The following is a 14,843-nucleotide window of genomic DNA, read 5'->3' on the forward strand; positions in this document are numbered from 1 at the left end:
AAAAAACTGAACTGAAAAGAGTATTAGTGAGATGTGGAAATGGGGGGTATGGAATCTGCTTGATTTCCTGCATGTGAAAAAGACTCCTTCCCAAGAAATTTATTTCATGAAAGATTCTCAAAGCAAATATGCTTTTACAATAAACACTCCAAAAAAAACTTTTCTAAGTTAGAACAGTTCTAGATAAGATTATGTACAGAAGCATCATCTTCAGCTCCATCCACTTTTTAATCTGTAACACTAAGAAGTCTGTAAGTAATAGCATAGAAGGCTATTATAGACCACTTTTAATGAGAGATAATTGGTATAAATCTGGCTTATTAGCAATCAGTGAAAATAATTCTACTCAGACTTACCTCAAGCAGAAGTATGAAACTAGCTAGAGCACACTTTTTTTGCTTCCAGGATTTTAGTCTTTTAATAAAAAACGTTATAACTTATGGATAAGCTACAAATACAACAAAATATCTAGATATATTTTTCTTTCATTTGGAAAAAATGAAAATTAAAGCAGTAAAGGTAATATTTTAATCAATGCTTAAATTGGAAAATCTACACTCACAAATTTTCATTATGCTGCTTTTATATTACAGTGTTAAACCCTCCTATATTCATTTTATATTGAAGACAGCTATACAAATAGGGTCAGACATTTTATTGCAATTTCACTTTGCAGAATTTCAATCTAAATCATTGTTTTTGTCATTGATTATAATTTATGTAATGTAGGGTGTTTAAATACATAAGTTAGTAAAATATTAGACAAGCTATAAGTCAATGTTAAAGTTAAAAATGAACTATACATGGATTGCTATATTGGACAGTCATGTGCTGAAATACTAACATCTATTATAATGAGGTTATTGATGTAGAGTTGACATATGACTTGATTTGCAGATGCCCTACTGACTAACCTTTTGCAACTATATCTCAGTGTAAACTTGTGGTAATTATTGCTGGGTAGGGAGAGTTGGTTTAACTGAACTGTTTCTTTTGATGCATGTTGAATGTGATTGCCCCCTGGAGACCACAGGAGTCCCACATGTGTGAGTTATTACATAAACACTGAAGAGGTGGGGGGAGGTCGTATCACATTAAATTTTTCCTTTTTCCTATTGTTGCAATTTTGTTTTTTCCAACACAGTTTTTTTTTCTTCCAGTGCTTCTACACACATGCCACATCTCCAAATAACAAGCAATATATTAAAGTGCATAGTAGCATGTTATTTAATCTAAACATTAAATATATATCCATAATTGTGTTTCACAAGTTTCTAAATATACTATGACAATCAAATCTAACTTTGTTTGCAAATCAAGATGTCCAGGTTCTATTCTGGATGCTCAAGTCATCGAATAAATGTTACTTAAACAACGCTGAAAAATGTTTCTGACTTTACTGTAAAAATTGAAGAAGAGTTAAAAAAAAAAAAGGTCAGTATTCAGATTTTGGATATGGGATGCATTGATGCCCCTGTAATAGCACAAAGGTTGCATTAATACACATACATAATGTTCTGTAATACTGTGTACTTGGTTAAAAATCCACAAGTAATAAATGGGGGAATTTCTAAAAAATGGAATTAATGCTATTTTGCTAATAAATGTACAATGCAATATTCTCGACAAATGTGGAGACATGACCATTACATATCAAAGTTGCACTGATAGCATTTTACCTACTGAACATTTTTATGTTATAAATTGTTAAAAGAACGTAGCACAGAATACTTCTGTCAGCCTACCAATCACAGCAAAGAAGAAAAGATTTAAGAGACTGTGACTCTAGTAGAAACTGATCTTCACAGGAGATTTTCACAGATTGTCTACTGGGAGATTTAATAACAAGAGTAGTTTTGGCTTCTGAGGATTACACTGCACAATGAAAACAAATGCCAAAGTAACTCCCCAAAGAAAAAAAAACTTCTGGTATTGATCCTCAGACCTACCGATCAACCCTCCTGCCCTGTGTGGACTTTCAAATACTTGTCTTCATCTGAAACCTTTTAGAAATATTTTCTTCAACATAATCTTAAACTACTGGCTGAAGTTCAACGCACATTTCTGCAACACATATGGAATTTATCCACAACTTTGGGAACTTTCACAGGCTAAGAAAAGAGAATCTAACAGTCCACCCATGTTTAGAATCTTAATTTACATTTATATTATTTTAGAAATCTAAATATAAGTACACTCTCTCTGTCTTCAATAGTCTTATGTGTGTGCAAATTAGTCTGATGTTGTTAGTATGCAATTCTAATGTAGTACTCATTTTTTAATAAATTGCACTGTCATTACATATATTTTTTTCTACTACCCCTTAGCTAAATCTCAGCTCAAAGATTTCTTATAAATTGGTTATCAATGCAGCACAATAAAAAAATAGTTCTGTGAAACTCTAATTTTTCAGAACATCTATTAAGAAAGAAGTCTATTCAGCTACATGAAAATTTCTGCTTGCAATTTTCTTGCAATTCCTGACTTTTGCTAGATAAGCACAAGAAAAAAATAATCCCTAAACTGTGTGAAATTTATAAGCTATGCATTTTGCTGAAGACTGAGCATTTTTGAGGTTTTAGTTATTAGTTACACTCTTATCTTGGCAAAATCTAGCTATAACCAAAAAGTAGAGAAATACCAAAGGAAATATCCATGAACATATCACTAATGCATGCAATTTTAATCCACTGTGCTAAGTTCTCTCTGTTTGCTAGTACATAACTCTGACTTCATAAGGATAAATCTATTTGGTATGAGATGCTAATTTGAATACTTATTTTACAAATTAAGCTTCAACCCAATCATTCAAAAAGAAAATTTAGAGTTCCCAGGAAACCTAAAACTTGAAAACAGAGACATATAGGAACATATTTTGGTTTTCAAGCAACTAATAGAATATAACTGTATAGATGTCCAATAGCTGGAACAAACGCATCAAAACAAAATCAAAACAAAAAAAAGAATTACAAGGAATTATCAGATTGTAAGCATTTTACAAGAGGATGGACCTTCACAGGCATTTCTCCTTCCTTTGAACAAGGATCTCCAAGCCTATATGATATCTCATGTATATGTTCTAAGGGATAAATTGCCAATAACGAAGAGAAAGGAAAATTCCGAGGAATCGCTTATTTCCCCTTTACCCTCTGCTTGCAGCTGTATGAGTAGACAGCAATTCTACTTAGAACAATTATACACACGTACAGACTATAGAGAACACAAAAGAATGATGTTAAAGGAAAAAAAAAATCTCGATCTTATCTCCTTCTTCCCCCACAACAACTGGATGTCTTCTGAAGAAGGAAACATGCAGAATCCTCTAAATACGCAAAGCTACTAAAGCTTTACAGCTTTAGGTCCAACTTCGAATGCATACTCAAACTGGAATTCACTTTTAATTCAATACCTCATGATTTTAACCTCTTAAACTGTTGGTCCTTCTCACTACATATGTACTTCAGCACTAATACATATAAAGCTGTGTGTTTACGAAATGAATTCTCTCCTGCCTCCTGTACATGTTACCTACACACACTAATGCCTGTCTGTATAAGTCACAACTGCTTCCTGTCTCTGAAGAAATTACACTGCTCTGTTCATTTTTATTTGAAAGACCGCATCGCACTTCATAGCATCCTCTTTTTATTAATATTCCAAAGTCTTTGAGACAGCGCAGTAGGAAATGTGTGTATTATGAGCAAAAAATATAAACATAAATGAACATCAGTTATGCCACTCATTTAAGCCATGCTTCTATTCTATTTTAAGAAACACTGCATACTGCCATATGCTGTATCTATGTCCTCAATGTATTTTGCAATCTAGAACTATTTCATCTATGGAGATGAAAACTGTATGCTGAAGAATAGAACGAAAAAGAGACAAATCCAATGAAGGCATGTGAAGTCTCTAGGGAGCTATTTTAAGTACAATGCCACGAATACTCATAAGGAAAAAATCAGCAGTGATATCTATTATCCAAATTTTCTCTCTCTTTTGGTAAGGCTCTTTCAAATCATGCTTTTTGCATCACCTAAGACTAAATTTCTTCTTTACTGAAGAGCTATAATTCTTGCCTTACACCTCAGTATGTCCACCAGCAAACCAAGGATCAATTGCTGGACTCAGTCTAAAAGAGTTAGATGGAAAATGTACATGTGTACACAACCTGCTTCATGGTACTTCATATAGATAGGATTCCATAACACTCAATTCACTTATTAAATTGATACATTTATGAAAAGTATAATCAGACCAAAGAATACATTTTGTTTCCTATGAGGCTATTTGATGAGACATAAGGCATCATTATTTTGTGTTGCTTTTGGCTTTGCTAATATTGCAGGTTTTAAGATCCAAATCAAACCCCAAACCTCTCAAGTTATTTATCTTACTCAATTGTTTTCTTTCTCATTCTGTTAACAGCATTCTTAGAATTAACATTTTCTAAATAAGAATCAGGAAAAAATGTTTCAGTAAAGCAGGTAAACCTCACATCTACAACATTTCAAGTTCCTTCAAAGGGATTTGTTTGGGAAGTTGTGCACAACTTTATGATACCTTACCCCCATGTTACTTAGCTCTGCATTTCACATGGAAAGCTTATCATTGTGAGATAGACAAAAAAAGAGAGAAAAATGAAGGCACGTTAGATACACAGTTCTCAAAAAGCTTCATGATAAAGTGCTCAAGGCCCAGCTCTCCTGCAGTGGTGCTTTATGTAATATATGACCATCATGTCTGGCAAGACTTCCACAGTCTGCCCTTGATTTGTGGAAGGAAAAAGCTGAAAACCTCACAACTATTCTTCATTCCCAAGAATTAATCTCAAGTTTGGCTTCCTGATGTTTTCAATTTTAAAGAGAACCAAATAACCCTCAAAACCACACCTGAAACATCATTCACAATTATAGCTGATAGATGAGAGAGACCAAAGTGAATTCCCTCCCCAAGCATCCCAGAGCACTCTCCATCACAGCAGCAGCTCTAGAGCACTCAGAGATGTGGTGATCTGAGACTTAAACTTATCCTGCATGGGCTGATGCTAGGATATGAACCAGCTTTGAAATGCTTTTACCTGAAAAGAAAGCATAATGTATCTTAAATATACACAATGCTATAAGCCTCAGGAACCAATATATACTACTTCAAAGAAACTTCAAAGAAAATAGAGACTTCTCAAATTCTTCAAACCTACCTGAAAGCAAGTGGACAGCTGAATGTGTAGAGCTTTGGCCCCTAGCTGAGCTGTGCAAAATGGATGGCACTTCAACTGATCATTTCACTTTGACCCAAATAACTCCCTGAACAGTCCATGCACAATCTACTAGCTTTCTTATATCTCTCCCAGTACTTCAGTAACAGGGATTGAGATTTGGCAGCAGTAAATGTAATCTGATGAGCTTAATCGCTCTTCAGTGGTCAGCTGAGCTTATCATACTTGGCCAATAGGGAATACAAGCATTAGAGCAGGCCAGAGAAAGTTAGAGTATACTAAACTCTAATGGCTCAATACATCATTCACAGATGTAATAACTACACTGTAGACATATGTATTGTGTTATATGTGCCAATAAACACTGGTAGAAGGTACTAGAAGCAGAATAAAATGCGGCCAGATGCCCATGGTTTGCTAAATATTCAGCATTTATTAAAATATCAGCTGATTTTATTTTTGATTAGCAGAGGGATTGCACTCCCAGAAACTAATTTATTTTTCAAAGAATATCATAGATCTCATACAATGCGTCTCCGCACAAATCTTGCCTCACTTAAATTCTTAGACCATTATTGCTTCTTTTTTTTTAAATTTAACTCCATATATAATCTATAAGCTGAGATTTAATATCAAGTACTCTATTCTGTCAGGTTATTTACTTAGTCAACTCTGACATCCTGATTTGAGTTCTGGGTATGCTCACATCACTATGAAATTATTTGATTTTAGTTTTTATTCTGAGGAAAGCACTGCATTCTTGTTTAGAAAGAAAACAAATGCACCTATCACATACTGCATTATATATATATCTTTTTGAACGCATGCATAAAAAGGTTGAACTCTCACAAACATAGCTAAATAAACAAATCTGCAGAAAGCAGATGTGTTCCATCCTGGCAACCAGGCACTTGTTTCTACCTGTGTCAGGAGTAAACCTTTACCTTACATCAAATATTTTAACTAGTTTTATTGTGACCAGATACAAAAGGCTCACATCAAAACTGCCCTGAAATGACAAGCTCTGTACACCAACCAAAATCATAATGAAATCCAATAGTGCATTTGGTCAATTATTTTAAAAGCACAAATCTGTATTTTAAAAAATTCTTTTTAAGTATTTCAAGAGATACTCCTTAAACAACATAAAAGAGGTCTGTTATTTGTTTTGTCGGAGTTTTTTTTAAACAACTTATGAAAAATTTATTTGTGTACCAAGGCTAATTGACTTGAGCTCATTTCCCTCTGCTCCTTCTTACAGCTACTGGAGGACAAATTGGGGAATGCAAAGCACCTACTGATAGGCAGTAGCAGCTGGAGTCCTCCCCTCCTCACTTTTACAGCAGCTCAGAAAATATAGAATGGGTCACAGCAAATATATACTTACATTACTGAAAGTAGTAAGCTAAAGTACACAGTATTAAAACATTAACATTTTAAGGCGTAGTAACAGAGAAATGAAACTTCTTAGGTAACTGTCTTTCATAAACTTGCTAGTGAGCAAAAGAAAGTGAATGGCACGGGGGAGCTATTCTACATAAGCTTTTTCTTTCTAAATTTAGGTTGTTCAGCCATGCTGCTTCTATTTGGTAGACTCCTTCACATATTTCATGACTTGGAAACTCCAAGTTCAGCAGTTACATCAAAAAACTATAGGACTTTTATCCTCTAGTGATCACACTGCTCTGACCGATTTGCAAAATATTAATGAAAAAATAAAACTCTAAGATATTCTCACGCTGATCCACACTAATTACAATTAGCTGCTCAACACTGAAATTTCATTCTGATATATATTATCAGCCCAAATAGTTCACAAGGTTTTATTATTAAATCACGTGCAGTAGAACGCATTGTAACACAGCAGTATGTAAGACTAAGATTACAAAGTATGAAAAAGTTACACCGAAGCAGAAATAATGCGTTATTTCCTGAACTTGATTCTATCACTACAGTTTCACCAACATAAGCCTGCAGAGAGGTGTAGTGTTAATTCCTCCAGTTTTGCATACAGGAACACATGAGAAATACAGTACTGCAGGAAGCATGTGAGGGTCAAATTCCATCTATTAGAAATTTTCCAGAAACCCATTATATTAACCAGATCAAGCCAAAAATGATATATTGCACTGCATATTAGACTTACCTATAAACAAATGGTACAGAGACATTGCTGTTTTTGACAGAACTCAGTACTTCTCTTCATGTTTTTATTGTTAGCTCTCAGCAATCTTTGAGTAAAGCATCAAACTCATTTTGTGGTCTTTAATACAAATTCCCTAATAAGTAATGCATCACTTAAACCACATCAGCTAATTATTGTTCAGTTTGAATACCTAAATTCTAATAACTTACAAAGTGTAGCAATTCTCCTAGAGCAAGTTTCAAAAATGTGGAAAAAGGATATTGTAAAAAAAAAAAAGTGCTGATGAAGTAATGTTGTAATAATAAAGGGTTTGTCAATCAAGACATCCATAGCTATTTCCAGGGCTTTTCTATGTTTACTTTAAGTGCATAAGATAGGAGTAATCTTACATGAAGATTCTCACTTCACCACTACCCTATTTAATGGTCTATATTCACCTTTTTACCCCACTACACATGCATAGTTAGTCAGATCAAATCCCACTTGTTAAATGATCTGAGTATACAATTAGATGATTATAGCCTTGCTGATACAGAATTGCAGACATTTGAATTTAATGTGAAGAGCTACATCTAGTAACTGAGAACAGGAAGGAGATCATGTGTCTCAAAAGTTTTTGCTTTGAATCTCCACACAGCAAAACACAGTAGAATTTGTTATACAGTTCAATGCTCTTGGAAAAACAAGTCTGTATTTTGCAGACTTAATCACCTGGGTATGTAAATGTTCACCCTATAAAAATAAATAAAATTCAGAGCGTGCTACTATTTGATATACAAACATCCTGAAGACTCATAACCACACTATAACATAACCAGCCAGCATGTTACGGTTTGTAAAATACAGAAAGCATAATTATACTTCTATTTTTTGTGTCTCCTCAAAACAAGCTAGAATGACTTGCTTTCTTGCCTATAGAGTAAGAAAAATATAATCCTTGTGAGGAGAAAGTTTCGAGTACTATTCTCTTTTTTCCTCACCCTAAACACTAAATATTTCATGGGTACAACTGGTCATTAGTGTATCCTCTGGCAGGAGAAAAGACAACGACCAGTTCTTTGCAGAAAGAATTGTTAGATACTCAGGAAGAAACAGAGGACACTTTCTTTCAAGATTCTAAAACACAATTGAAGAATAAAAAATAATAGATTAAAAACTCACTTGTAAATGTTGAGAGTTGTCTGTCATATTGTCCTCTCGTCTACGAACTTCTTCCAACAGCTGTGCATTCTTTTTTTTCTCCAGTTGCTGATTGTGCTTCAGATTGGCAACCTTCTTGTTTTGGTCCTTCATGTGTCTAAGAATTGTACGTACACATGCATTACTACTGATGATTGCAATGACGTTTTTCACTATAAACCAACTTAAGACTATGACGCAGGGCATAAATTCATCAACTTATGGATGTATTCCTAGTGTCAGATTTAAACAAACTTTACCTTGTTCCCAGTCTATCATAATGAAAATGAAACAGCTTTGATGTCATCAGATTATATAACGGTAGAGCAATTATTGTTGCCTACATCATTCCTTTTTCATCATTTGCACACAAATACACATACATGTTTTCTGAAAAACTGTTGCAGCAGAGGAAGATTATAAAACAATCCTTTTTTAAATCTTTTTTTAGTAATTTGAACTCTAATAACATAACAAAAGATTAACAAGTTTATAAATAACTTCTTCTGAAAATGAAACAAACTTTATCACCATCATATTTTCTGTTAAGATTGTTCTCAAGTAAAAAAATATTTTGTTAATTTACTTAAAAGTTTAATTATATTTTTCTCTGGGTCTTATTCATAAAGCTACGAAAAACTTTTCTGATTGTAGTATGTGTCACATATCTTTTTAAGAAAGAAGACAAGCTAATTCTGCTTGACAGGAGCTGGAAAAATATCCTTGCAGTAATATTTTCTACCTGCTTGGATTCTTAAATTATTTTCTCAACTTTCCTTGACTTTGAGGAATTTTCTCTCTTTTATCTATTTAAAACTAAAGTCATGTGCAAATTCCTAATGAGATCTACTCACTAATCCTATTTTGGCAAATTAAGAGAATATTATTCAATGCCCAGAAGGACCACTGAAAACATTTCTGTTGCTTCCACGTTAGGGCTTTCAGTGAAAAACAAAGTTATAGGATATATTTCTTCCATTGCTTTCGTTATGCTAAAGAAGAAAGGCCATTTTATGTTTAGTTCTATCACTCATTTCTTTGTCCTACTACTGGTTTATTATTTAAACTTAAAAATTCATGATGAATATTTAATTAGTAAATATTGCCATGGTAATAAAAATCCTTAGAAGAAACTTCATACAAAACTTTTGTAGATGCACTGCATTATAGAAAAGTTGATTTTCTTCTATTACTAAAAAAAAGTATCTTCAAGCTCCTTACGGAGGGAAAAAAAAAAAAAAGCAGGTACAATTGATTCAAATAAAAATCTTTGCTACCTTCAATGGTTTAATAAATTTCAATCAAGAACTGCCATGGGAATCATCATAATTCTTTATGATCAAGGATGCTGAAACCAAATTTAGCATTGTGAAATATCTGTGAAATTGATTCTTATATGACCTCAAACACAGGCTGCAATCTATGGACAAATAATCTGAAAATCAATTTTTTTCTGCCAATAAAACCTGGAATACAGCCTCCATACCTTTACATACAGAAGTCCAGAGTAATCTAATTTCTCCCCACTTAAATACAAAAATGTAGTTATTATTTGTTTACTTATGGCAACTTGAGTTGTACAATGTGACAGAAGTAACTGAAACATACATGTGTGAAAATATTCTATGAAATTCGATTTCCTAGCAAAGAACTTCCAACAGAGAACACAGAAATGCAGCTTTTCTCTGATATCCAGAATGGAAGAAGATGGTTTAACAAACTCAATTATTAACAGAGAAATTAACAAAATATGGAACAGAACCATACAGCATAATAAGACATTCAGTGAATATAAAGCTACAAGGGCACCCTCCCATTTCCCAAGTCATTTTGTTTTTTGAAAGTTTCAGTACAAACCTGGGGAAAAAAATATTGAACTTTTCTGAGTACAGTACAGCGCTACTAAATTAACTACTACTTTAAATGTTTCTATTTGATTTTAAAAAGTATCAAAAAAATGGACTGTAAATCTAGTTCAGCTTCCTATAACCACTCATAAAATGTTCATGGAAAACAGATCACAACAGAGTGAATGACACTGATTAATTAAAACAGGTAGAATTAAAAGAATCTACATCAAGCTCACAGATAACTTTTTTAGAGACAAGTATAAATTCCTCCATTTGAAAGACAGTGTTACAATATTTGTATAGGTCTGTTAGGATCTATACAAATACTATAAACATTAATAAATATTTTAAATAATAATAAATAATCTAAATACAGTAGATCTACTCTGCCTTCATGAGGCCCCATCTGGAGTACTCCATCCAAGTCTGGGGGCCCCAGTACAAGAAAGACAGGGAAGCTGTTGGAGAGGGTCCAGAGGAGCCACAAAGATTATCAGAGGGCTGGAGCACCTCCCTACGAAGACAGGCTGAGGGAGCTGGGCTTGTTCAGCCTGTAGAAGAGAAGGCTGCGGGGTGACCTCATTGCAGCCTTCAATACTTAAGAGAGCCTATAAACAAGAGGGGAGCCAAATCTTTACAAGGGTAAATAATAGCAGGACAAGGGAAAATGGTTTTACGTTGAAGGAGGAAAGATTTAGGTTGGATATCAGAAGGAAGTCCTTTACCAAGAGAGTGGTGAGTTTGGAACAGGCTGCCCAGAGAAGGTGTGGCTGCCTTGCCCCTGGAGGTGTTCAAGGCCAGGTTGGATGGGGCTCTGGGCAGCCTGGTCTAGTATTAAATGTGGAGGTTGGTGGCCCTGCCTGCAGCAGGTGGGTTGGAGCTTGATGATCCTTGATGTCTCTTCCAACCCTAGCCGTTCTGTGATTCTATGACACTAAAAGATAATTAGCATAAATAGTTGTCTATGCTACAAGCTATACACCTGAGACTCTATCCTTTAGACATATCCTTAGCCAAATAACAAGACTCTTAGGAAACTTCCTAGCTAGAGGAGTCCATGAAGAATAATTGTAAGTATAGACCTAATCAGCAGAAAAATAAAGTGAATAATAGAAAAAATGTCCTTTTCAGAACTTTATACATACGTGGTGTTTGGTAGAAATTTTTTGCTGTTAATATGACTGTGCTCTTACAATATAAAATGATTTCCAATCTATTGCTGAATCAATGATAAATTCCTAATTCATCTCTGCAAGTAGTTGAATTTTATGCCTATGCCAACAGTTTCTTTCATCACCTTTCCCTTTCAGAACTTCCTATTTCAGTTTCTAATGCCACACCAAAACATAGAACATCATGAATCTTCAAAGAAAAGCACCTGGTGCCTGTGATATGCAAAATCCCAAAGAGCAGAAATAAATGAAAGCCATATCATATTCTTTCTTCCTCAACTGGTCGTGTGCACATGGAAACTAAATAAATGTTACAGTTTAAAAGTCTAGTTGTGTAATTTTCTCTTATATCTCCCGTAAGGGTATAGGAGGAGTTCAACACAGAATAAAGACAACACATTTCCCTCTAGATTTTAATTGCATTGCTTTTAGATGGTTTTAGAGAGTTCGTAGGACTGGTGCATGGAAGAGAGAACACAGTGCAGTGACCTCACTTTATGCAACATATACTCAGGAAAAAAACCATAAGCAATGAAATGTTTTATGATGAGCTCACTCTACGTACAAGAGAACCTTCTCCACAGGTGTGCAGCATCTGCACAGTGCATGGGCAGAAACTCCAGAGTTTCAGAAAGCTTGAGACTGTTGAGACTTGCTAAGCTTTTGCTGTACTTTCAATACACTTTTAAATGCCCAGGATTTCAGACACAGAACAGCCTAGACACAGCAAGATTGTCAATATTCAAATACCATGGGAAAAATATCAAATGAGTGATTCTAATAGGACAGTCCTGCCAACTGACAAGCATTCAGGGAAATCAAACTCAGACCAAGGACAGAAATGATCTTAATTTCCAAACAATTAACTAAGTTTTTTTTATAAACTTGAATTCATCTTATGGTACTTCTCAAATATAGCAGCTGATTCAGCAGATATTCATTCATCTCTTAGCTCCTGCTTTCTTTTCTGCTTGATTGTATTTCACTGCTGTCACACAGCAACAATTCTAGGAAATCCCCTCCTGGTAGATGAGCTAAAATTATGGTGAGAAGACAGACTCCCACCGCTCAGATCACAGATTGGTTTGATTTGCAAGAGATCTTAAAAATCACCTAGTTCCAACACTGTCCTCTAGGATCAGGTTTCCCCAAAGCCTGTCCAACCTGGCTTTGAACATTTTCAGGGATGGAGCACTCCAACACAGATGTTTTGCTTCGTGGCAAAGGGATACAGAGAAATGCATCCTAAGGACAGTCATGAGTTTAACATATTTGCTTTGCTTTGCTTTGCTTTTTTTTTTAATACAATGTAGGAACATTATAGAAATACATAACACTAACTCTACCAAAAAAAATTTACTTTGGCTCTTAATAGAAACTAGATGCATTGACAAGCAAAATTGGGAGTAAATATATATAAAAATAAATGGCCACTTAATCTGAGAGTCTTGGCAACAAAAATTCTAGTGGAAAAGTGAAGATTTAAATCTGTCTGCTTATAAATTAATACGAATAATCTCGAGTATACATATTTCTTTGGCCATTATAAATTTTCAGGAGATGTTTTAAGTTCACTAGATTGCAGTATTTTCCAGGTCAAATATATATATATATATATATATATATATATATATATATATATATATATATATATTATATTATTATTATTATTTTTTTTTTTTTTTCCGGTTAATTGTAATGACTACATTTAACCACATTCTTTTTTTTTTTGTCTGGTTCTTGTGGAACAAGATACAAAATGATCTCACAGGTCAGACTACAGTTTATTTAATTGCTTTATTCCAGCTTTTTAAAACAAATATTAACATTTAGTTTCTGCCTGTATGCATGTATCTTTCAGATTTCATTTCACAGTAGTGCGTAACTGTCGTCTACAGTCAAATGCTTTCATCTCTCTTGACTATAGAAAGTCATGCTATTTCATTAAATTCCCAGCTTTAATTAACCACCTGGATACCTTGGCCAAAAAAGTAGCTAATGTCAGCCAAAACCAAGTGTTACATGCTTAGTATAGCCTTTACTCTATTTCATAAAGACTTTTTTTCCTAAAGCATCCAAAAAATGCAGACATGTGAAATACCCCTAAGAGCAAAGTCTATAACATTTTCTGAAGCAACCTGTCCCTGTAATAACTGTCATAATGTTAAACAGCATTACAATGGGACCAGTTGTCTGAAAGTCAACCAAAAAATTCTCCAGCATGCCAGGAATATGTGCATCTCAGTCTTAATTTTACAACAAAATACTCAATTAACTAGTATAATACATAAATAGAAAATTATATTAACAGTGCTTTTCTTCTTTATAATCTTAATGGAAGGAAAACGGAAAAAAAAATCCACAGAATACAATAAATTTATCAAGGAAATAATAGAATGTTTTCAACAGAAATAAAAGTTTCGTAAAAAATTTTATGAAACATAACACTTTAGTCAAAGCAAGTAATTTATACCAAATATAGAAGTCTGAAAAGTCTAGTTTAAAATTTAATACAGTAAACATTTTAAATAGTCATTTTCACCTATTGTTCTAGGTGTGCATTAGAAAGTATCTTAGCACCAATACTTGAAAATACTATTTTCCTTTTTAACAGCACACATTTATCCTTCCTCCTATACGTTATACCTTCACAAAGGATTCACATATGATAAATTGTAAGTTATCACTGTACAAGGCACTCTGGGACTCAGTAACACACAGAAGATCCAATGCTGTAAATCCTGCCATGTGAATGACCATTCAGAACTACTTGTACATTACCTCAGTAAGGCTCAGCAGAAATATTTCCAAGAGTCCAGTTCTTACTGTCTTAAAAATTGAGAATACATAGATTCCTATTTGATTACTAAGTAAAGACCAAAACAATAGTATGGGAGTTAGTTTCAAGAAAACTCCTTAAAACACAAATTCAACTTAACTGGAAGACAGAACTTCCACTAAGGTAATGAGCACTGTTAAGTAGTGTTTCTGGTATTTTCCTGGAATGCAAATTCATTTACTACTACTGATCTATAAACCTGGAAAAAAAAAAAAAAAAAAGGCGTCTAGCAGACTGTAAAGATCACAAGAGGCATCAAGAGATTTTCTGACAGTCACATTCCTAGCATAAGTATGCAAGGGCTCTACTTATTCACATATATCCCATAGATGGATTTGTCTGGGGAAACCATCATGATAAGAAAATATATTCAGGAGAGGATGAAGTTTTGATATGACTAAGAAAACATAACTTGCTCCAAATAACTCGCTTTTTTTTT

General features: G+C 33.9%; 1 protein-coding gene across 3 annotated transcripts in view; it reads right to left on the reverse strand.

Annotated features, from left to right (window-relative positions):
• Window positions 1-14,843, reverse strand: part of ERC2 (ELKS/RAB6-interacting/CAST family member 2) — a 437,668-nt gene that overhangs the window by 233,730 nt on the left and 189,095 nt on the right. For all 3 annotated transcript variants that reach the window (XR_004161299.1, XR_004161298.1, XM_031555549.1), the window contains one exon: window positions 8,526-8,661. Coding sequence is in view for 1 of the 3 variants with exons in the window: in XM_031555549.1 (XP_031411409.1) it covers window positions 8,526-8,661 (136 nt within the window). In the remaining 2 variants the exon portion in view is untranslated. The remainder of the gene's footprint in view (window positions 1-8,525; window positions 8,662-14,843) is intronic.

Source organism: Meleagris gallopavo, chromosome 14, assembly GCF_000146605.3.
Source record: "Meleagris gallopavo isolate NT-WF06-2002-E0010 breed Aviagen turkey brand Nicholas breeding stock chromosome 14, Turkey_5.1, whole genome shotgun sequence".
NCBI classification, from domain to species: domain Eukaryota; kingdom Metazoa; phylum Chordata; class Aves; order Galliformes; family Phasianidae; genus Meleagris; species Meleagris gallopavo.